Genomic DNA, 25,501 nt, shown 5'->3' on the forward strand with positions numbered 1-25,501 from the left:
CTAATAGTAAATAATAATAAACACTTGCTAGTGGATTATTAACAGGGCCTGAAAATATTAAACTGTTTTGTCACAGAAGCTAAAAACCACAGCATTCATGTCTACTTCCAAATCCTGGTCCCAGTGAAGTAGACATTTCCACAGGCTTACATGGGACAAGGATGTAGGGCCAGGTTTCTACTGCCATTGGAAAGATTTGCATTGACTTTAGTGGCAGTTGGATGGGATCTTGGTCACTAGAGAGAACTTTCACCTGAAAGCCCCTTCAGTATTTTTGGACTGTGTGAGCGCCTAGTCATAACTCCATAAGGATCATCGCTAAGGGCCAAATTGTGAGAGGTAGTACACTGGTAACTTGGATTACTGCACTACTCCACTTCCTGCACATGTGGGTGGGTGGGTAGAACTTTAACTCCACCCCTTTCCCAACCTGTCAACCCTGCTGCGGGGGGAGGGGGGAGGAAAGGGAGAGCCAGGAAATTAAACTGTGATTCTTTTGAGCTCCTGGGACAATGCAACTACACACTGGCCCTTGCTAAGGGCTTGTGGCAGCTCTGCAATTAGACCTAGCGAGACCCAGAATTGCAGGAATGCCAAAGCCGGAGTTATACCATAACTGTGTTTTATTCTGTGCAATTATAAAGCCATACAGTTCTGTAGGATATGAGTAGAGTAAAACATTAATAATGGCCTGTTAAAACTGAAATTTTGAAATAAATGGCAGGTTTTCTGCCTCTGCCAGTTTGTTTAATTTTTCCTAAAACTGGCAATCAACCGGAAAAAATAAAGCGGGTGTAGTAGAATTCTCATTTACCAGAGAGCTCGCCAGCTATCCCTGGAGATTTATTAAACCTTATGGCTTGCTCTCTGCTAACGTCTTATACTTTTGGATTGGCCATTTGTGGTTAGAATAGGCGATGGCATGCCTTTTCCAAGCCCAGCACAATGGAGAAAGATTGTCTTCTGGTTCTCTAAAAGCTGTAACTGAATTACATTGTAAAACATGAAACAGCACGGAATTTTTTGAAGCAAAAGTAAAACTAGTCACATTTGGTATCTATGGTCTTTCATTTAGCGGAAGAAAGAGATGAATAATAGATGTTCCCTTGGAAATACTATTCTGTTCACTCTTAGTGGAAATCAGGCAAGGGCAATACATTAAGTGTAGCCAAGATTATTCTATTTAATCTTCATAGTGATACAATACTTTTAGCCTTGTAAAAAGCACTGACTGCTTTTTTTGCATAGAAGACCTTAAATCTGTAAATGAAAGGAGGCCTTCTCCATGTCCCCTGGCAATAGATAATGAGTCTCTAGCTTCAGTGTCTTCTGTGGAAGTGTCAGGTAACCAGGACATGATATAAGGCATCCAGATTATGAAACAATATACCTCCACTACATTTCACGATGCGGGGAACCTCTTTAAAAATGCCGTCAATATACTAAGAGAGACAGTCAATCAATCACACATATCAGCAACAGCAGCAGGATGATAAACTGTTTACTACAGATGGTTTAGGTTATGGTTGCCAGATCTCCAGGCAGAGGCTGGGAACGTTGGAAGCAGAGAGAAAACGGAGCTACAGCACTCAACATTCAGTCTACAGATTTCTCACTATCTTTCTGATATTAAGATTTAATATCTGTAAAACACCACCCCAGTCTGGAAGATCACACTAGTGATGACCAAACAGTAGCTGGTGCTTGGATGTCCAGAGCATGTGCTAATAGTTTTGCATTCTGGTCTACAACTGTGGCTACATTAGAGAGGCATTATCCTATGGGGACACTGCTCCTAATAAACCCAAACAAGCAGCCTCTAAAGACTAATTTTTTTTTATTATCCTATTATGTATTCCTTCCTCTGTATTATCTCCTCACCAAAACACATCACTAATTCGTCTGAAAAGTTAACGGTCCAGATAGAGTTTTCTTTCAGTGTGATCTGAATCCAAACCAGATGTGTGGGATTACAGAGCAATGGTTTGTTTCTAAGAGGAACAACCGAAGCTGGTCTTTGTTGTTTTGCTTTTTAAATGTATATGATGTTTTGCTTCGTATCTTAGATATGACAACACTCTACAAAACATGCAGCACTGAATTCTATTGCTCCCTTCCTGCACAAGGGGAGATGTTTTGGCAAAAGTTTCCTGTTTCCTTTCCCTAGAAACCTGGTTTATTCTTCCAGCACTCCCAGGGGCACAGCATGGACATAGGGGGTGACCTGGCAACGGCGCATCAGCTAGGACACCCATGAGTAAAAACTACATTAAATTAGGGCAAGTCTACACAACCGTGGTACATCGGTGTAGCTGTGCTGCTGTAGGGTATCTGGGGAAGACGTGCTATGCCGACAGGAGAGTCTCCTGCCCACAAAGCGTGGTGTGGACACTGCTTTAAGTTGCTGTAACTTATGTCGCTTGGGGGAGGGGGGGGGCGAGGCGAGGCTGTTGTTTTCACACTCCTGAGCAACATAATTTACATTCACTTAAGTGGTAGTGTAGACTAGCCCTTCGTGTTTTGTGGCCCACAGGTGCTCACCAGTTTGTCTTGACAGTTTCCAGACATGGCAGCATGGCCATCTCACTTGCTCCCCAGCTCCCAAACAGCAACCTGCACTCCCACCCCCTCCAACACTACCTGGAAGGGACACACAGCATTAGCTTATGGATGGGTTGCTGCTCATGGAGCAGCAGTGCACGATGGGAGTAGTGAACCCACCTCCAACCTCTGTCCCAAGATGGGTTTGCCACCCCGCAGTGTATTTGAGGGCATGGTGGGCAGCTGTCCGTCCACTCTGCACGGCTCCCACTTGCTGCACCATTGGTGCCCTCGTGCGCCCTCTGGGCCACAGAATAGGCAGTCGGTACAGGCTGTAGGTAACATCTCTATTGTTTGGGTGAATAGCTGATTATAATTACAGAGTTCGTTAATGTGAGTAGGGTTTTCAGAGTCAAAACTGAGCCATGAACTTGGCATGTTTATGTTTTTACTAGTACTGTGCAGTAAAGCTAGCCGTGCCGTTTAGACATTGCCCTCTATTGGGGTGGTTCGGAACTGCATTGCCCTGCGGCAGCGTGGGACCATGGAACGAGAGAGACCGGACCCCACCTCCCAAAGCTACCCAGCACATGCGGGGGGAGGGGCAGTGCTGCTCCACCTGTTCGGTCGGCATCACGTACTCCTCACTGAAAGCCCGTACTGCTCTGCTCCCATCCCGCCCCACCGCCTCAGGGTTGTCTTGCATCCCAGGAATCCCATAAGAGAGCTGCACAGGTTTGAAATGGGGGTGGTGGTGTCATTGTGCCGTGCCCTGCCCTCCCTGTGCCCCTGCAGAGCAATCTGGATCACACTTCACAACATGCTCCTAAGAATCATCGTTCAGCCCAATCTAAACAGGACTCGAGGTCGTCCCAGCAAGTGGTCACATGCATAGTTCGGACATTGGGTTTCTTCTTAAATGCCCACACTTATACTCTTCTGTCCTCCTAAAGGACTTGCCCTGGGAGATGCTCTCACTCGGCACTTGTCTATGTTTAGTGCTGAGCCATCTCACTCCATACGGACCCCGGAGGGCCTGGCACGGGCACTGAAGTTTTGTCGTTCGCTCTGAAGCAATCTAACTAACCCGCCAAGAGTTGATTTGGTGCAGGACACCAAGAAGAAGGAGCAGCCTAACCCAGCCAATGCTGAGTGTCCAGCTGAGGCAGTGTTTGTGTCGCTTTCTGCCAACAACAACCGCAACAGTCCTGAAGTGGGAGGATGCAGATGGAGGCAGAAGAAGAAAGGATTGTTTCTGGCCCGCTTTCCCCACCTACATGCCAGAGGGCAGCATGGTTGGAGCCCAGCAGTTGATTAGCAGGATGACAACAGTCAAGGGCAAAGCTAAAGGATTCTCTAGGTCAGGGCTGCGGAGCGGCTTTGAGGATTACAAAGCTCAACCAGTCAGTTCCCCTTCCCTGTCTCCTAGATCCCCAGAGAGCATTTATGGCTTTCAAAATCTCTCTTCTCCTGCATGCGACTCCTCACCAGCCTGGGCTAAGACCTTCCCCTAGCACATCCCCTACCAGCTGGGCTGGGCTCTGGAGGACAAGACTGTCCCTTACATGGGCCTTCAATGAATCTTTACAAAATGTCAGTGGACTGCAACTTTTTTTTCCCTGAAGGAAGCTGTTAGCAAACAATCTATTGCCTTAAAAGGCCAATGAGGCAGCAACAGAAAACAGCTTAACTCAAAATGTCAGGGTCTGATTTTGCTCTCATTCATTTAGTCCATTTTTGAGTCATTTGGGCTATCAGAACAGTGCCTATCAATACAGCGAAGCCCTGCTTCCTAGCTAGTTACTAAAAATTAACAATTTTCTACCAACAGAGAAAATTTCTGGATTCATGATTTTTCCTAATTTCGGAGTTCTTTTGGTAACCATAACAAATATTTATGACTGGTGATTTTTTTTGGCCATTTATTTTGTGTTTTCAGCTCATCACTGGCATGTTGTACAGGGAGGAAGGACGGTCTTATGGTTGAGGTATAGAACTGTGAGCCAAGAGATCTGGGGTTTGTTCTCAGCTCTGCTACCGACTTCCAGGGTACCTATGGCCAAGTCACTTGATTGACACTTTTTGTAAATTTGGGCAATTACACTTGTTTCTGCTCAGCGACTCTGAAATTCAGGCCCTACGTATCTCAGTCTGGACACCCAACACGAGGGGAAACTTTTGCATATGTTAGACACAATCTCTCTGTCCTTCATTTTCCCAATCTGTAACATAAGGAGGATGATAACAACGCTTACCTATCTCATCGGGTTGTTATGAGGGTCACCTCATTAATAATAGTATAAATATTTAAACTCCTTGGATGGAAGCGCAAAGTATTATTTAATGTCAAATTCTGTGCATTGTTTAAAAACTATTTTTCATTCTCCACTCCCCCACACACCAGTCCCACCCTCTTTTTCGGTATGAAACTGACAAGAAAAGTGGCCAGAGACCGGAATGTGGCATGTGGTTTCTTTAAACAAAGATTCAGCAGTAGGTTCTTATTAACACTGTAATAGAATTCACTGGTAATTTGTCATTTTAATTAAAAAATAGTAGTTATTTGTTTTCAAATTTGAACATTAGTCAGCAGCATAAAGCAAGCGCTGTGGGATGAGGACTGTGTTTTGGTTCGGTTTGTACAGCACCTGGCACCATCAGGTCCTGGTCCATGAGTAGGCTCTTAATTGCTATCACAGTACAAATAATAGATAATAAAATAATTCCACAAACACTATAACAACACCACAAGAACTGTCAAAGCTGAGATGCAGGATAAAACTTCACAACCGCTGCAGCAAGATCCTCCACCTGCACAAAGCAAATGCGACAAGGCTTCGCATTTTCCCCGCTGTTTGCAAGGAAAGAGAAAAGGCATTTGTATCATCCTGCCTTTGGGGCAGATAGCGAGCAACTCAAGAACATCCCTAGCACGGACAATCTCTCCAGGAACTCAGTACCATTTAGCGCACAAGCCCAAAGGGCCAGCGCTACTGTGACATTTCAATCAGTCACTAATTTTTTCCAGACTGAAGCCCATTAACGGTCTAATCTGGGCTCCTTCCCAATGGTCGACTGAAGGAAGCACTTTGCTGACAGTTCGGAGCCTAATAAATCTTACCACAGAACTCTAGCTGGTGCTCTCTCAGGTGATTAAATAGTCAGGCAGGGGGGAAAAATGGTACAATTCAAGGATTGCTTTTAACCCAGCTAACACATCAAAAATGAAAAGTGGCGGTATATTACTTTGCTTCCTCCTTCCGCCCATCATCACCCCAAACAGTAGCTATGGAGTGCTGTCCTCTATATTATGGGCTTATGCATAATTCAAAAATCCTGTACTGTATTCAACCGTATGGAAGAGCAGATCACCAGGTCTGTGTACACTGAGAATACCAAGTGGCATGTGTCTGAAGCTAAGAGCATGGACAAGTTCAGTGCAGGAAAATGAAGCACCGGCTACACTGAGCCCTCTGGGCTGAGATAATTTGTGTTATCAGAATGGAAGCTCACAAACGGATAGACGGCTCTAAAGCTTTGCTTGCAAATTAACATAGTATTGGGCCATTTCTTAGCTCCCTTTTGACTAAAGGTTTTTTTCCCCTTCATTGAACAAGAAATGGGTGAAAAGCCAACCTTTAACATTGACCATTGCCTTCACCAGCTCTTTCCATAGGCTGTCCCCAGAACAGTTACAGCATTTTAAAAGGCAACCGGTTTTTCACCTACTTTCCATTTTTTAAGCTAATAGGAGACAGGAAGAAGAACAGATGGAGATTCTAAAATGCAAAAATCTAAGCCGCAGTCTCCCACTGCACTCATCGCAAAATGCCATTTCCTAGATCGGCCCCTCTTCTGAGCACCCCTCTGATATGTCATCTATATTCACCATGTAAACCACTGATCTGAAAGGAACGCACTGTACTTTACATTAGCAAAACAGATATTAGACTCTGGATGGTGTTATGGGGGGTTCTGCTTGTTCCTTAACATCGGAGGCCCAGCTATACCTGGAAAGGTAGAGGACACTTTGAATGCTGAGCTCTATTATGAAAACACCTGGTTTGCAGCTGAAGTGCATTATTTTACAATGCAAACTGGAGTCAGCATTGAAATAAAGAGCAGTTTACATGATTCCGAATTTAAAAGTCTGCATTTGCCTACAGTTACCAGACAGTACGGTTGGAATTTACCACAGCTTTACTTGGAATAGAAAATGTGTGGTACCGTGTGGTGACAGTTAACAAACTCTGATTTTTCAATGGCTTCTTCTAAGTTATATTAGTGCATTAATCCTCCCATTACAAGGAAATAAATTTTAGATGGGTAGGAACTGTGAGCCATTTTATCCATGATAATTAAAGCACCATTTGGATATCCATTACCTTCTTCACTGATTATTAGGGCCCTACAAATTCATGGTCCATTTCGGTCAATTTTACGGTCATAGGATTTTAAAAATCCTACATTTCATGTGTTGTAATTGTAGGGGTCCTGGCCCAAAAAGATTTGTGGGTGGGTCGCAAGGTTATTGTAGGGGGTGGTTGCGGTACTGCTACCCTTACTTCTGTGCTGCTGCTGGTGGCGGTGCTGCCTTCAGAACTGGGCAGCTGGAGAGTGGTAGCTGCTGGCCGGGAGCCCAGCTCTGAAGGCAGAACCACCGCCAGCAGCACAGAAGTAAGGATGGCACAGGATGGTATTGCCACCCTTACTTCTGCACTGCTGCTGGTGGGGCACTGCCTTCAGAGCTGGGTGCCCAGCCCACAGCTGCCGCTCTCCAGCTGCCCAGCTCTGAAGGCAGCGCAGAAGTAAGGGTGGCAATACTACGACCCCCCCTAAAATAATCTTGTGACCCCACAACTCCTTTTGGGTCAGCACCCCCAATTTGAGAAAGGCTGGTCTCCCCCGTTAAATCTGTATAGGATAGGGTAAAAGCACACAAAAGACCAGATTTCATGGGGGGAGACCAGATTTCATGGTCTGTGACGCATTTTTCATGGCTGTGAATTTGGTAGGGCCCTACTGATTATCCATCTTTCCCCCTCCAGCGAGAAAAGAGCACTGTCCAAGAGACTATTACAAGTGTATGGGTTTGATCCAGCTGTACATGTCTTTCCATTTCACAAAGCTCTCATACTGCTCCGCTGATGCGTCGTGGAAAACACTGGCCCACGTTCATTGTCGAGGCAATGGTGTATCTATCTCCTTCCCTGGAGATAGCTATGGGCAAAATTCACCTGGGGCATAGAAGGCTGTACAGCACCCTCCACATCATCTAAATCCGGGGTTATCACAAGAAACGTTTTGGTGGCCTAGAGTGCGGCCACCAACTCCTGCTGGTGGCCACTTCTGACATTTTTTCCTAAAATACTTATAATATATGGAGATATATCTCACAGAACTGGAAAGGACCCTAAAAGGTCATTGAGTCCAGCCCCCTGCCTTCACTAGCAGGGTCAAGTACTTAATTAACTAGGAAACAAACAAATAAATATGCACATATACATGTCCAAATCATTGTCATTTATCTATGTAGGGTTTTTTTGCAGACTCAATAATAAAAAGAATGTACAGTTGTCTGTTCTTTACTGGACCTAAACAGAATACAAACAAAATCAGGTGCTTTGCACATTCCTGTCTATTTTATTGTTTCTTTTGCCTTTGAGGCTGGTTTTTTTTTAGATTTGCTAGCTAGTAAGGCTGCTGCTGTGAAAACTGATACATATATATTTATATGTAGCACTTTTCACAGCAGACTTAGGCTAGCTGGGAGGCAGTGAAAAGTGATATTAACAAACATACAAACATCGCTTTTCACAGCAGACTCACGCGGCTCTGGAAAGCCGGGGGACAAATTAAGCCCTGGATGGAGAGGTGGGTAGGGAGGCCAGGGGTGATGGGGGGAAAGGAGGGAGCCCAGGGCTGGAGCCCGAAGCCTCCTGGCTGGGGGATGGACCCTGAAGCCCTGAGCCTGGCGCCTGCCACCCCAGGACTGAAGCCGGAAGCCCAAGCCACAGCACCCCCGGGAAGGTGGGGAACTCACACCAGCTGTCTGCGCCTCCGGCATTTGTGGCTGCAGAAGAGGGCAGGGCCCAATCTCGGCTGGCAGCCCCAGGGGGACGGGCCACTGCTTCTGACTCCCATCACTACCCAGGAGGCTGTGGCTGCAAGAAAAGCCTTTGGTGGCCACATTTGAGAAACACTGATCTAAGCACTGCACACAGGGCCCCACGGTGCAAGGAACCACGTACCGCTCCAGAAAGGGTCTGCACGCTCCCTCCACAAAGATCCACACGGACATAGAGCTAGAGGCTGCGCTACCATCCCGTGCTCCGTGCCAAACCTTTCTCCTCATCCCTTCACTTCACTCACATAGCGGCCCAGCACTCAGGCTGTATGTGGGTGATGTGGCTCTCACTCCACACGCAGCCATAGTCCTCCAAAGGTTACCTCGCAATCACAGCCGCAGCACGCAGCTATGTCACAGGAAGAGAACGGGTATTTCGGGCCAGGAATGAGAAGCCAATGACGCTGAAGACAAAAGAGCCTGTTCTGATGCAAAATTTCACTAATAATAAAAAGCCAGAGAAGGAAAAGCTTGGTCCAAGGGATAGGGCACTGGATTGGGAGTCAGGAGACCTGGGCTCTAGTCCCGTCTCTGACAATGATGTACTGGGTGACCTTGGGCAAATCATGTCACCTGCTTCCCCTCCCACCTGTTTGTGCGGCTTGTCTATTTCGATTATAAGCTCTTTGGGGCAGGGAGTCTCTCATTACATAAGCTATATGAGAGCTGGCTATTATCACGTATACCGAGCCTAACATGAGAGAGCCCCGACTGCATCCACTGCCACCTCAAGGGGCTACTGTGTTACTAATACTAACATTCCTAGCACTAAGAGGGAAACTGCTTCTCTGCTCCACCCATTCTCCACATGCTTCCTTTCGAATTCTGCCTTTATTCTACTGTAACAACTTAACACCGGTCAGTGGACCACATTCAGTCCCAAACCAGGAGCTACTATCGTCCACTTACATTTGGAAAACATTGCTCTCATGGTTTGGTTTATGTTTACTGTTACTAACAAATGAAAAGTGTCCCCAGACACTGCCATCATCATATCTACATGGTCTGAAATATCAGAGCAAAGGAGAGAAGTCAACTCCCAAAAGACCACTGTAGAGTCATAATGTTCAAGGCCAGATGGGACTATTATAATCATCTAGTCTGACCTCCTGCACAACACAAGCCAGAGAATTTCATGCAATGATTCCCACATCAAGTTTATATTTTATGGTTGAAGTACATCATCTCTTTTAGAAAGACATCCGGTCTTGTTTTAAATATTCCAAGGGCTAGAGAGTCTACCACATCCCTTGGTAAATTGTTCCATGAGTTAATTACGCTCACTGTTAAAAGATTATGGCTTATTTCTAGCATGCATTTCTAGCTTCAGCTTCCAGCCTCTGGTTCTTGTTATACTATTTAAAATCTTCTCTTCACGTAGGTACTTTTGGATTGTAATCAAGTCACCTTTTAACCTTCTCTTGGATAAACTAGATTGAATTTGTCAAGTCTTTCCCAAGTAGGTTTTCCAAGCCTTGAATTATCCTTGTAGCTCTCTTCTAATTTTTCGGCTAGTACTCGTACACTGTCCTCATGTGATCCTTGTAAAAAAAAAAAATCACTCACCAAATATCCATTGTACCTTCCTGTAATGAACTTGAGTTCAGTACCATGCAGCTGTCACACAAAAGCAATGCTGGGCCCCCAGTTGGGTATTCAATACAAAAAGTTCACCCAATTAAAATAGCACACAAGATGATTGGCGGGATAATAGCCAATAGAATGTATATTACTATCCAATTAAAGTGGAGAATATTACAGGAAAAAAATAAAGTATAGGAAATTAAATCAACAGCAGATAAAATGGCAGGTATCTAGGGCAGTTAGCATGAACGAGTCAATATTTACCAGCATAATGGGTCAGAATTCACTAACAGTCACTACTATGAGGTATCTGAGATGCCACAATTATTTTCCGTTCTAAGGAGAGGGCATAACTGGATTGTTGGCACATGCGGACTTTCTAACGGAGACAACTCTATTTACATTCTACATGGCTTTTTGAACCGTGACTTATTGAGACTCCACATTGCTCAAGTCTCAATACAGCACATAAGGAAAATAAATGTTCCTTTTCTTTCTCCTCTGCCCCCATGTTACCAAGTCCTTCTTTGACCAGCTAACCTCCCCACTTAGCAACATAAGGGCTTTTATATTTCATCTGTAACCACGGCTACTACTACAGCATTCTACTTCCTGAGCTTGTTACCACTGGTCTGCCTCCACTCACAGCAGACAAAACAGAAAATACTGCTTTCAGATTTCACAGTGGCATAAGGGGAATGCGGCAAATGGAAAACTGCTGATTACCGGCAATTAGTAAAATGATAAAGTTACTGAGCAACCTACCGATCCAAAGAAACCTCCATTAATCTCCACGGCAGGGTCAATTTAAAAGCTTGAAGCCAGCAAGAAAGAATGGCTGGAGAAGTTGCCAGCCATATACTTGGACCTGTTTGTTCAACAGCCCATATATTGGCTTTATTGGCCAAAGACTGTTTTATAAAGCAAAGGGGGAATTATATGGTATCTTTCAGTTACCTAGCTTTGAAAAATAGACTCTGTGCACTTCCGTATTGATTGTCTCTTTGAATCTGAAATATGGCCTTTCTTTGCACTAACAGAATATATGTAGACAGTCATATATCACTAAAATTACATGGCTGAAAGAGCTACAAATTGAGACTGCTGTTATTGGTAACTTGCTAACATCTATTAGCACTGTAAGTGAATCGAAGCAGGTCAGGACACAAAAGAATGGTTGGATTTGTGAAACTTGGTGAGGTGGCATCCAGAAAGCACAACAACTTGAAATGAAAGGACAGGAAGGGGTTAATAATAAAGAGCCTCCTGGTGCTCTGATCTGCAGGCAGAAGGGGCCGCTCTGGGGTCACTTTCTTCTGCGGTGGAGATGCTGTCCATGGGTCTCAGGAGCCATGTAGTGCCCGCAGTGGGCAGGCCTGGGATGAAGGGGGCATGCGGTAGCAGAGGCTGGGGAGGTTGGACCTCTTCCCTTCATTTCAAGGGTGCCCAGGAGAGAGTCTCTCAGACTCACAGTACAGCCAGAGAACATATTGCTTTTACATCTGTGCCCCTTTGCAGAACGTCCTGGAGCCAGCTGTGGCCATGGGAATCCTAAGGAGCGGGGCCAAGGCTGCTGCAGGGGCAAAGAGCCGTGCACTGATCTCAGGGTATCTGTGGGACCGAGGGCCAGATCCTCCCTGCTTTCTTTTACAAGGGAGAGGGGACAAACCTGTCTTCCCTCACTTCTCCCAGGCACATCGTCTCTTCTGTATTCACCAACATCTTAAAATGCCAACGCTTTTCCTGTCCATCTCTCCCTTGTCCATCCACAGCAGGCAGAAGGAGACTTCTCTCCTGCTGTCCTTTGTGCCTAAGTGACCCCAAGCCTCTTTCAGTCCTTCTCATGCCCTCCTCTTTCATTCCTAATCCTCTCCCTAACAAAATACTCACCTAGGAAACCCATTCATCACCCAGAAACTACAATGCCTTCCATCCCTCCCATACCACAACTACACAAGCTACCCGCAACTTGCATTGTTTAACGGTACTGGAAGCATGTCTAACACTCCTTGAAGCGTGCTGTGGTATTTTATATGAACGGCGGTAAATAAAAGTACATCAAGAAAGCCTAGAATGTGAGATGTGGGGAATAACCGCCCAAGGGAGCTGATGGAAGACCCCTTGTTCGGGACACTTAAAGTTAGATCGGTCAGATCCCTACACATTGTATTGTAGAGGACAATACTGCATTTCCTATGGTGGATGCCTTCAAAAACTTCCACTGACATAAACAAAAGCTACATCTGTGAGCAAAGTGGTACCACTTCCTGGAATAGGCAGAGCACACAGAAGGCGATGAGTACTGGGGCCCAATTCTTAGCTACACAAAGGCCCCTTGATAGTGCTCTGGTGATGTTCACGGGCCTTAGAGAAGGTGTTACATTATTTTTACCAGAATGGCAGAAAAGGGCTTTTAGTATTTCTGAATTCAGGCCAGTGTGTCTACTAGGCTGCAGTAGGGTGACCAGATGTCCCAATTTTATAGGGACAGTCCCGATTTTTGGGTCTTTTTCTTATATAGGCTCCTATTACTCCCCACCCCCGTCCTGATTTTTCACATTTGCTGTCTGGTCACCCTAGGCTGTAGACACTGAATTACCATAGACAACATAACAAACGCACTTGAAGTTGTGAGGTGCTCTCTTATTGAATCTAATTCTGACACCTTCATGTTGACTTTAATCAACACCTTAGAAGAGTCAAGTCATTTCTTTTTATAAGGTTGGTGGTTTCTTTTGCATTCAGAGAGGCTTTTGAATGTGCCTGATGTCTTTTACCCCTTTGATGTGTCTAATCTGAAGAATTAATTGACTGGTAAAAGTATAAAATTCCAATCTTTTTCAGGAACTCCAGAACAAAACTGAACCATGTCACTAATCTTACTGAAGATCATAGCTTCATATGCATTGCCTGGCATCACGCAACTACCAAGCCATGACTGATTTCTTTTCATCTTAAAAACGGAAGAAAAACATGCACTGCCGAAAATACAATACCCATCTGAGTCTTCAGAACCCTTTGCCAGCCTGTTCCAGGAGAGAGTATAGTCATAAAAAGAATCATACATGAAAAAGTTGTATTTCATTTCAATAGGAAATACTATGAACTAGTTGATGGTAATAATGTAAAATAGAACTCAAAGGGGAGGTGGTAGCTTTTTGCCACCTTTCCTCTTCCCTTATTCTGGGCTGGCTGGGGGACTGAAATTACATCTAGTGTAACGGTAATCCTCTGGGCTGCTCTAAATTATGCCAGAGGCAGTCAACCACTGTCACACATTCAATCCGGTCCCAATCTGCTCCTGATAACCCCCTTGCGTCTCTGACGCAGCCCCTGCATGGAGCAGGGAGGGCAGTTAGCACAAGTCAGTTACATCAGCTTTGTGCTACCCAAGGAATCTCCTGTGTCATTTGCACCTTTGGGGAGTTTTCTGGCTGTTAAGGACTGAGCCTAAATGCTCCCTTCTTCACTTTGCATAGTTTCTTCTTAGAATAGCTACAGCTTCCATAAACTGACCAGGACTCCCCAAAGAAATATTTCACCTGCACCCAGAAACAGTACAGTACCAACAATCACAACCAATAAATCCATGAAGCCTTTTCTCCTAACACCTCTATGACCTTGATAAAATATGCTTTTCCTACAGGAAGCCCTTCATCACCCGCCATGCTATTTTATCAGGCCTGTCTGCCCTTTTCCGCCATACAGCCAGAGTGGCCTCTGTTCAGGTGCTGTCTGCTGTAGATTGCTATCATATGATCTTTCCCTGAACCAGCTGCCTGAATCGATATTGATTCAGACTTGGGTTTCTGCAGCAAATCTATTGCATTTCCATTAGCAGGACTGCAAATGATCAAACGTAGACGGCTTCATTTATATCATTCCAGCTCCATGTCGCAGAGGAAATGCACAAATACATGTTAACGTGATCTGAGCCAAATTATGCCTTCTTGTCTATTGCTAGGAAAGTAGCATATCCCTTTTTAGAGCCAAAGACTATCATCTGCAATGCAAACTGCAAATATAATAGTAAATTTAAAAGTACAATAGGTGCAGGAAGATAATAATCCGAGTCCCCTGCAGTGAAAATCCAAATTTAGGGCCTTATTATGCCACCAATTTTTAAGCAGTTCTCCCCATTGATCAGAAACTAATGACGTGTGATGGCCCCAGACAGGAAATCATGATGAATATATACTTCATAGAATCATAGAATATCAGGGTTGGAAGGGACCTCAGGAGGTCATCTAGTCCAACCCCCTGCTCAAAGCAGGACCAACCCCCAACTAAATCATCCCAGCCAGGGCTTTGTCAAGCCTGACCTTAAAAAACTCTACGGAAGGAGATTCCACCACTTCCCTAGGGAACCCATTCCAGTGCTTCACCACCCTCCTAGTGAAAAAGTTTTTCCTAATATCCAACCTAAACCTCCCCCACTGCAACTTGAGACCATTACTCCTTGTTACTTACATATATACTTACAGATTATACATTTATACGTGGATTCAAATAACAAATACATATGGCTATATATACATATAAAGAGACAAAGATTATTGAAGTTCTCCCCGGTAAGAGCAAATACCTAATTTTCAGAGGCTTACAAAGAGATGTTCAGATCAAGAAATTATAAACAAAAGCAGCCCCAACAAACTAAACAATGGGTAATTGCAATCACGTCACTCTGAAAAACCCAGAGCATCTTTAGAAATGACTAGAGACAACACATTTGAATGTTATGAGCTTTACATAACCAAATATTGAGTCAAGCACGGCCCTGAGTTACTACAGCTACAATCCAGTGACTTGGGGGGAGCGGAGGTTGCGCCAATGTGCAGAATGTGGTCCATAGGTTTTAGATCAATTTAGCCTTCTGCACATACAAACTGAATAACTGTTTTTCAATTAATTAATTTCATGAAAAGGGGGGAAATGGGAGCGAGAAACTAAAAAAAGAACCCAAACTACACAAAATGAATAAAAGGTGTGATCCTATATGGTGCTATACAGATTTTATTATTGCATGTTTCAGAAGACCTGAATACTTCATTCATGGCCCTGCTACTTGTAGCTAATATGAACGATCCACATTTATGGCACCCCACCCCCTTTCACACACACGCATGTGTGCTTATACCTTACAGCCCTGTTGTATTCTGGGTATTATTACCTTGATTACCCACGGCTAAAGCTCCTCTCAGCACTTGGATACTACAGTGACAGCGCTTTAGGAATACACAGAGATTGGAGAGCGCAGTATCCGGGACTATCCTTAACCAAACCTGCTTAACAGAGGCCCGGCTACATCTCTCAGGATTCACAGTGCTAGGCAGCCAGCCAGCGTCTCTATAGTGCACTGTTGGTTTGGGGACCCTTTTGAACGCTTTTTCACTGGGACCTTTATTCATTTTTCCAGAGGTGTAGGGTGTAACCTGTTGTAGATAAATGGGGTAGTCAAGCATATACATACACACAGACATACCAAAAAAAACCAAACCCCTCTATTATCAGTAGCTGCTGGAGTAATGGAGGCCAGTCAACAGAACAGGCCATGTTTGAGCCGGCACCTTCAGCCTTGCCATTGACTTCACTGGGCATGAGATCCGGCCCCAACTATTTCAAGACCCATGCTTTGGGAATGGGAGGCCATCTCTTGATCTCCCCTCCTATATGTTTAACCTTCAGGAAATAAACCCCTAGGCTGTTTATCAGCTCTGCCTTTCTGCCCCCCTTACTGAACACAGCTCTGTGCACGACCTCTGAGGGTATGTCTGCAGTGCAAAACCCAGGACTGGCCCATGCTAGCTGTCTCAGGCCCATGGGGATCGGGCTAAGGGGCTGTTTAACTGCAGTGTAGTTGCTCGGGCTTGGGCTGGAGCCCTGGCTCTAGGACCTTGCAAGGTGTGAGGGTCCCAGAGCTGGGGCTGCAGCCCAAGCCTGAAGGTCTACACTGCAATTAAATAGCCCCTTCGTCCAAACTCTGCGAGCCCGATTCAGCTGCAGGTGTCCAACTGCAATGTAGACAGACCCCAAAAAGCATTCCCCAACTTGCACTAGCCGAGAAAGAGAAAGGAATAGCACACCCAGGCCTGTGAGATTACATAATCCCTGCACGGTGAAAACCATTGCATAAGGGAAGCAAGAGGTGGTGGTGTGGAGGGGGGAGGGGAAAGGAGGGTTGAGATGGAGAGTAGAGAGCAGGTGAAGAAGAAAACTCAAATGCAGAGGTATAAGAGCCAATAAGGAAAACGAGAAGAGGTGAAGGAGGCAGCAAAAACAGAAGAGTTAAGGGCACAGAACCCAGAGTAAGGAGCAGAAATGTGGAAAATATCGACAATGTGATGTAAAGCCACTTAAAAGTCAAGTTTTCCCTTCATTTTTTTCCAAACGCTAAAATAGGCCCATTTAGATCAGAAATTATGCCATGGTGCATCGATTATTGTGAGTGGAAAGAGGATTGTTTTTGAGCTAAATGGTCCTGTTCTCAAGTCCGAGATGGCTTTTTAATGGCCTGAGCACTGAAAATAATCATTTTGCTGACACTTCTCCTGAGCAAAGGAAGAAAAAGGGGAGACAAGTAAAATATGAGGCAGAAATCAGAGAAATGAAAATCAGAAGAGCTGTCAAAGCCAAGGGCAGACCAGTAACAACAATACGTACCGCTTTCCATCTTTAATGCACAGTGCAAGTGACTGCTAATCCCTGGGAGATAGGGACATATTATCATCGTCATTTTACAAATGGAGAAACTGAGGAAGCGAGGGGTCATTTGCTCGCAGTGATCGCCACTGGCAGAGCTCGCATTAGAATTCGTGAGACTTAGTTCCATAGGCTGACCCCTTGGCTATGCCAGCTCACTGTGTGTAAGATCGGAGACACAAGGAAGAGCTATTCTGCCATGAAGAGCCCAGGTTTTTAGTCACAGTGCGGCAGCTCTTCATCCAGAAATGTCAAACCAGGCATCTCAAGTGGCAGAAATGTCAGAAGAGACTAAATCCCCTGAGCTGACGGAGGAACACAAAAATGAAAAGATAAAAAGACAAAGGAGCCGTGTAGGCTGGGCCTGCCTGGGATGAGCTCTAGCAGCTCTGAGGTGCCATGCAAGATGCCAGCCGGCAGGTTCCAGACCTTGCACCAAATGATGCGCTCAGCTCTGCTGATATATTAATCTAGGCTGCTCCAGCAAAATGGATTTACTTCTGATTTAAAGTGATGCAACCTGAGAGCAGAATTTGACCCACTTTGCGCAGTCAATCACACCCGTGCAAAGGGAGTGTTAAAGACCACCAAATCAGAGTGATGGGGCCCATTGCGCTGTTGCCTTGCACCTAATACTGTCCTTTTCACTAGTGCAAAGTCAGAATCTGAGTGTTTTCCGGTTACTTTGCATTGATGCAATTGACGACGCAAAATGCAGGGCTACAAAAACTCAGGCCAAGGTGTAAGGAAGTGATGACTCAGACTCTGTGGCTGTCCAGAGGAGCTGTAAACCCAGGGCTCTACCTCGAATGTTACTGAGATCTTAAGACTAGCACCACAGCTTTCTAGCTACAATGTATCCTCTACCTTCACTTGCAAATTATCCATTTTGCTCACATGAATAGGTTTAAGAACTTAATTGGTTTGGGCACAATCCATTTAAATGGAAAGTGAAAGCAGCTTAAAGATCTATCAGGAGGGAGGACTAGTTTAGGTATTATGCAGCTATAAACAAAAACAATTATTATGAAAACATACCCATTAGAGACTATGGAAACATAATCATTAGAGTACGTGCTGCGTTGCTGCAGGATTGCACTTAAAGAGGAAAAATATCATTTAGTTCCTGCACTGTATTCCTAGTCATAAGATCTACACGTCTTAGACATAATATTATATAGACCGCACCTAAATGAAACATTCACGCATATAAATTAGCTGAAACTGACATGCCTCATACCCGTGGACACTTAAAAATGTTTGCTTCTGTTTTCTGAATCAGCAAAGGAAAAATGACAATTTAAAATGGGGAGCCACAAAGGGAGGAAAGGCCCAATTTCTGTACTGGGAGAACACAACATATAATAACACAAGGTAGACTGGGCTTGGGACTAACACAGCTGACACAATTACTAGGATTGTCTCTCTCCCAGATTCCAGGATAAAGAAGCAATTAGCCCTCCACAGACTCTGCCCTTGAAGGGTATAACTCTAAACAGAATGTGCTGAGTTAGATAGAAAAGGGAAGAGGAGAAAAGGATTCTAAAGTGCCCCGAAGGGTCTGGTTCAGAAATGATACGTCAGTCAGAGAATAGGAGTCATGACAGCTCTTACTTAGTCCTGGATGAAAAATTATCAATGCAAAGGGAAAGCTGACATGCTTTTTCTGAATAAATTACCTAGTCATGCCGGAAAAAGGAGAGCGGGTGAGATGCCATAAAGCCAATCCAATTTACAGACGTTACTTCCTGAGACACCATTCCCAGAATTTTATACTTGACACAACTGTTCATAAAGAATAAAGTTTCAGTGCAGTTTCTTGTTTATCCCTCTAACTTTTGCTGGGCATAACACAGAATATGTTCGAAATGCAGTTTAAAAAACCTCAGGACCAAATGCCTCTTTCAACTCTGTGGCAGATATTGTGCAACCTGCCTTCCCATCCTTATTTCCACGGGGATTCAAGAAACTGCAGCTGCTTGAAGCGTCAGAACTTGCTCCACTTATGCTTGTAGGCAGCAGTAAATCTTTCCCACTCAGTGCAAACCGAACAAAATCAATTGCCAACCCCCTCTTGCCTTTCTATCAAGATCTATGTGGAAGTCAGATCCCTTAACACACTTAGTAGATATTTATCTAAAAAAATTAATTCCCGGACAGCCATTTATTTCCCAGCTGTGAGTGGATCTGAATGCAGATAATGGCTTGTTGCCTGTGGCTGCTCACCAGCTAGTCCTTTTTCATTTACTTCAGACTCTGAGTGACCAAGTGAGGGCCAACCAGCTCTTCCATGTTGAATTTTGCAGGTGGCATGTTGCTGGTTTTTGATTCCTCCCACCCCCCATCCCCACCCGCAAGCCACTGCAGCGGGATGGCGTTCTCAGGTCCCTTTGCCAGGTGCAAAGAGGTGGTGACTGCAGTGACATCTGTCACACCTTTAATGATACTTATGAGATTTGTAAATGATACTGCTACAAAAAGGAGTTGCTGTGCTAATGACTTCTGGGAGGAAAAAAACCCTTTGTCACTCTTGCAAAAGCTGGTCCCAATAACTTAATCCACAGTCGCCCAACTAGACAAATAAAGCTTTTGTTTGACTGCACACCCGTGTTTTCTTATCAGACTCTTATCCTCAGAAAATTTACTCTCCATCTAACAGCAGGCCATGATGGATGCATTATTGAAGCAAAAGACTACACGGGGTTATACATTTTTATCTTTAAATTTTCCTTTCCATATCGTTGGAACTTCATTGGACGCTACACTAACTGGGCCATGAGTCAAGTCAATGGCGGTACACCTACGTACACCAGCTGAAGATCTGGCTCACGATATAGTTTGATATAAAACATAACTAACCCAAGCTGACTAGTGGAAGAGTACACGGTGCTCCTGATGCCGACATTGAGTCTGAGCATGCTTCAAAGCTGGGTTCAGTGGCAAAACTCTCATTGATTTCAATGGAAACAGGATGAGGCCAAGTACATACGAATCACCAAGTCATCCGCCTGCAGTGGTTTAGGAAGGGCACAGAGGAAGGAGACTAGAGGTTCTCCTAAGCAAGCTTATAAAATCTGTTGCCAGTTTTAACCACTGGAGACCTCAATTGTGGATACCCGGCCTGGGCTCTAGCAGGTTTTTTCATTTACAAGAGTTACAGAGATCACAGGCCGTCCGGCCTAACCGGCTCCCATCTGACAGGTTACAATGAAACATCCACTACAGCCTAGTCCAGCAAGAAATTACTTAGATGTTTTACAATGAGCACAGAGAAATTTCTCCAGAAGCTTGATTTGTAAAAGGCTAATTCAGGGCCCCATTCTACATGTATGAGCTCCTTAACCAAGTCATCCTAGCTAAATCCATGAGACAACACTCATGAGTACGGTTTTGCAGCGTCAAACCCTTGAGGAGGAAGAAAAAAAAAAACCTGTAATGAGCCCTGAATGAAAAAATAGCCGTAATTGTAATTGCTACATTAACAACTCTGGAATGGCTCGAGCTGCTACAAACGTACTGTAGCCCTGTCTCACTGCACTCACTGACTACTTCAGGAAGATGGCAGGGGCATTTATCAGCAATGCAAGACAAGAAAGAGGAAATAGAAGTGCTTTAGAGACAGGACAATGATATTAACAAATATAGGGGACTCAAAGCAATATGCAAATCAAATTGATCACTGAAATGGCAGGCTAAATTACATGAAAAAGATACCAATCCAAATGTAAATAAAGTGATTCATCCTTTTGTATAATGTATGCAATGAAATAACTTGTGAAGACTTGCCTCTTGATAACTGGTCAGGATATATGTCTTTAAAAAATATCCTTTCTGGTACAACCACCATGTCTATTTAGCAACAGTTTCAGAGAGCCTGTGATCCACCCCTGTACCTCTCTCCGTTTATTCAAACTTAACATGCAATGTCAGATTCAAGGGAAAGATACAGAACAATCAAAGTCCTTTGTGGAAGAAAAAAATGAGCTGCTACTTACAAAGTTTTGGAGCGATTTGGAGATTAGTTTCTGTTGGTTGTGCCTGAGACAGGGTGGTAGCCTCTCTCACCTCAGGCTCCAGCGTGGGCGGAGGGAAGGAAGGTGCGGCGGAGGACAACAATGAAAAATCTAAGACACGGTTATGCGGAGAAGGGGAGAGGAAAGGCTCGGAGGGCACTAGCGAACTATCAGCTTGCACTGTGACTTCAACCTTGGTTTCAGGGCTCGGTACTGGGAAAGGTGAGGTATGCACCACTGAAGGCACCCAAGCAGACGGAGCAGTAGGTTCCACTGAAATCACTGGGTCTTGCCCTATCCTCCCAGGGTCTAGGTGGGTAGGAGAATCATACTCAAAAATTTTGTCTACAAACACCCACTTGAGGCCAGCAATGCAGAGGCACAGGCTGAGAAGGCAAGCCAGGATAGGGACGATGCAGATCTTTTCAGAGTTGAGGCAGCCCCTCAATCGCTCTGCCTCCAGGCACACGCAGCAAGTAGCGGCAAGGCCTGCTATTCCCTGGACCCTCCCGTCCTCTGTTTGCATCCCTGACATGTTGTCCTCAGCTGGGAGCCCTTCGAGAGATGCAGCAGGGTTCAGCTGAGTCGAGGAGTGGGGAAAAGCCTCTGCCGATACTTCAGACATATTTAAGCATAAAAATCTCAACCAGCTCACCTCCAAAAGGACTTAACTCTATCACAGTCCATTATTATGAGACGGGCAAAAATCAAATCACCCAACTCTGGAAAAAATCACACAGTGGGAGTCAGTAGAGAGTCCAAGTTCAAGAACATCATCTGAACTGGGAGAGGATAAAAATATAAAACCCCTCTCCCATTAAACAAGAGATAGAGTTGCTTAGTAACTATTTAGCTCCCATTTCCTGGCCACTTTTATAATTCCTTCAATGCCTCTCAAGCCATCCCAGCTCGTCCGAGGGGAGTGTTGGGGGTGGTGCAAGGTGGGAGAACCGCACCAAACAAAGCACAAAATGTTGGATTAAGTGAACCAATAGCCCAGAGCGAAAGGCTGGCTCCTCACCTTGAGCATCTGAGGCTGGTGTCTGCTTAGATGAAGAAAACAATTGTCATGCAGCAGAAGCAAAAGCAAAATCAGGAACAGCAGCAGCGGCGGCAGCAGCGGCAGAGGTAACAGTGACAGTAGCAACAGCATCCTGTTGTGTTAAAGCGACGGCTGAAACAGGCTGAATCATTACAGAGCAGCAGGTGCCTGCTCTCGGAGCATCACTGCAAACAATATCATTACACAGAGGTTTGAAAGGAAGAGCAATGCTGCTAGGAGGGTGGTAACTCCCTTCTTCCCCCCACCCCCTCCTCTTTGTCCTTCTTGAGCACTCCCTCACTTTCCTCCTCTTTTTTCCCCCCTCTCCTCCCTCACAGTCTGTTTCCCTCTCTCCTTTCTCTCCCCACCCCCGCCCCTCTGCAGGACTGCTTTGAGTGAAATCAGTACACCCAGCAACACAGGACTGCTAGTGACTTCCTATTTTATCCAATTAGAAGGAATAAAGGCCATCAAATCAAAGGGAGGCAGGCAGGCAGCAGTTATGCGCGCTCTCTCTCTCTGTCTCTCTTCCTTCCACTGTTTGGTCAGAAGAAGATGGTAATCGATTACAGCAATCTAACAAAGCTGAGATGGGGGTGTAGATGGTAGGCTTATGGGTTGGACCCGATGCTCAGCAAGTCTGATATCTGATCTCTCCCCAGGGAAGTAGGCTTTTCTACTGCAGTTTCTTCCTGCCTGACGCATAGAGATAGCATTCCTTCCCAATCACTCTAATAAGTTTAACTCTCTAACAATAAGGTGATGCATCTTAGGGAAATGAATATTTTAAAAAAATCATTTAAATCTTTGCCTGTAAGTTATTATGGAGACGGGGATTGCATCAGCTTTTTAAATTCTGTTTTGGAAATAAATTTAACATTCTTAAAAGAAAATCAATCTCTCAAGAGCTGGTTTGTAACTGATACAGAAAATACAATGTTTAGGTTCTGCTTGAAATTGATAAAGATCAAGGAAATCCAGCATTAAAAAAGCGTCTGCTCTGTTCTTAACTTGGCCCATTGTTTCTCTGTATTGCAAAGATTTATTGCGTCCTATGGTGCTTATTCGTGCCTCACTTAAATGAGCATAAATCAAGGAGCAGCTTCATTGAAGTCAATAAAGTGATAATGGTGTAATGGAGATCAGAATCAAGCCCTTTATGTGGCATAATATTAACATATACAATGAGAAAAGGGGCTCTGATTATCAGCCCCCTCCCTCACCGCCTTGTGCCATCATTTCCAGCAGTGACTTGGCAGCGTTTTACACCCATTTTTCACTGGTACGAACGATGGTACAAGGTGCAAGGAAACAAAGAATCAGTCCCTTTGAACTGGTCTGGCTTTGCTTCTTGTTTCGAATGTTACTTAGTGACTAGTTTCCTTTTTATTTATTAATGGTAGTTAAAAAATAACTAACTCCCACCAAGACCTCAGGGTAAGGGTAACTCCTCTTTGTAGAAACTAGGTTTATGGACACTGAGGTAGTTCCATGGGTGATCTGCTGTTTATCGAGATTGAACACCACCAGCAGTTTCTTTGGTGCCACTGGGACACATTTATACCTGGTGAAAATCAACTGGTGTCAAAGGAATTCTACCAGGAATGACTTTGTCCCAGGATATTAAATTAAACCAATAGGGGTCTGCGCTCAGCTATGTTTATCAAATACTTCCTCTTAAATGAAAACAAATTGAGCATGAAGGCTCAGAAATCAAGCTCTCCTAAGCTAGACAATGCCAAAATGTTACAGCAGTAGACAATGGGAGTCCAAGGTACTCAGCACCTTCCAGAAACACATCCATGCAGAGTATCTATGTTTGACCAACTATAGCAGTGGTTCTCAACCTATTTACCATTGCAGGCTGCATATGCATCTCTCTCTGTGTTATGTGGGTGGCATCCACACAATATATATTCTACCTGTGTGGCCCTGAGGATGACACATGGGCCGCAGCTCTGTGCTGATTGGGCTGCAAGTGCGTGGGTTGAGAACCACTGAACTATACAATAGTACATGGCAGAACAATACGTGAGACTCTGGGGAGAGACCCATGGGTACATTAAAAAAAAAAACCCACAGCTGATAGCAACATTCTTTATAAAAATATAATCAACAATCTAAGGCTGTAATTCCATTGTGGGATCTGATCTTAAGGTTTATGATGTGATCAGAAACCTTTGTCAGAATGATTGCCTTTGATCACATAGACTTGCTTAGCTTTCTACCTTTGGATTAACTAGCTGATAATACGTTGCATCAATACTGCATCTTTCGGCAAGTATAGCAAAATACTTCCCAAATGGCATGAATCACACACTTTACATTGCCACTGTAAGATAGGGAGTATTATGCTCATTCTACAGATGAGGACCATGACGTTTGAGTATCTTATACAAGTCTTCTAATGCATCTCACCACTGGATTTTTTTTGTATTTAGCCTAACTTTTTTCCAAATCTTGCTTTCTTATTACCCATAACTATGACCCTTTTGCACACCTGGATCCCTCCAAATCCATGTAACTCCTTACCGTATTCCCCCACGTGGAGCTGCCTTCTAGGAAAACTACATATGTTTAGTTCTCTGAATCTTTCCCTCTACCCTATTCATCGTTTCCATTGCTCTTCTCTCAGTTTTTTCCTCTCTGTTGACATCTCTCTGGTGCGGAGATGACCAGATGTGAATGTGGTAGGGGCAGGCTCCCAAGTGCCATGTCGTTAATTGATAAATAATGTCTAGTTCTATGGAGGGCGTAGAAAGGGACGATCACCTCCTTTGCTCATGCTGTGACACCCCTGTAATCCAAGAGCCCATTGTTTTTCCTATACCACCACACCGCAAGCTGAAAACCACTAGGGCCCCACTGTACGTCAAGCTCTAATTCAGTGCGCTTGGCCTGGCCATTTATTTTCAGCCCTTCCACCAGGTTTTCAATCCGCGTGACATGTCCGCACTCATTCGAAATTGTTGCTCAGGCCGCGCTTTGTGAGACTCTCACACATATCTGTTAGAACAAGCTCTCTTACAAACGCTGGGTGAGTCTCCACTGCCCACCTCCGCCGCACCCCTCTGCTGAAGTGTAGCGCGCCACGGTGCAGACAGGCGCTACGCAGCGCACGCAGCTCTCTCCTGCTCGCTAGGCGGCCTGCTCCTGCTGCAGGATTGTCTGTTCCGGGCATGGGGAGCAGGGCTGTGCGAAGGGGGGGTGGGGCAGGAGGGAGGGAGCTGTGATAAAAGCTCAGCGTGCATCGCATCACTGCAGCTGCTGAACATGACTGGCAAAAACCAGAGTAACTTACTGTAGCTCCTCATTTGTTTCAGCTACTCCTCCACGTGCCAAGGCCCTGCCTGTCTGCACTATCTCAGCACTTTGCTCGTCTAGACGCAAACCCCTCCTGCTGCCTGCTTCAGCAGCATCACAACGGGCCTGCCTCCCCTCCCCCCCACCGTTGGGCCAGCTTCTCCCTGCTCTTGACTGCAGGTCCCTTACATC

General features: G+C 44.9%; 2 protein-coding genes across 22 annotated transcripts in view; both read right to left on the minus strand.

Annotated features, from left to right (window-relative positions):
• NRG1 (neuregulin 1) overlaps positions 1-25,501 on the minus strand; it is a 733,358-nt gene that overhangs the window by 109,901 nt on the left and 597,956 nt on the right. For 2 of the 21 annotated variants that reach the window (XM_005278873.5, XM_008172642.4), the window contains exon 1: positions 20,947-21,603. The exons of 18 other annotated variants lie outside the window; for them this stretch is intronic. In XM_005278873.5, coding sequence (XP_005278930.2) covers positions 20,947-21,589 — 643 coding nt within the window. In that variant the 5' untranslated portion in view covers positions 21,590-21,603. Of the gene's footprint in view, positions 1-20,946; positions 21,604-25,501 lie in introns of those variants that run through there. One more of the 21 variants, XM_065549832.1, reaches the window with a different exon arrangement.
• Positions 21,944-22,117, minus strand: LOC135972308 (uncharacterized). The gene has a single exon (XM_065549834.1). The coding sequence runs from the start codon at positions 22,115-22,117 to the stop codon at positions 21,944-21,946; it is 174 nt and encodes a 57-aa protein (XP_065405906.1).

The sequence above is a fragment of the Chrysemys picta genome, chromosome 6 (genome assembly GCF_011386835.1).
Source record: "Chrysemys picta bellii isolate R12L10 chromosome 6, ASM1138683v2, whole genome shotgun sequence".
Classification (NCBI taxonomy): Eukaryota; Metazoa; Chordata; order Testudines; family Emydidae; genus Chrysemys; species Chrysemys picta.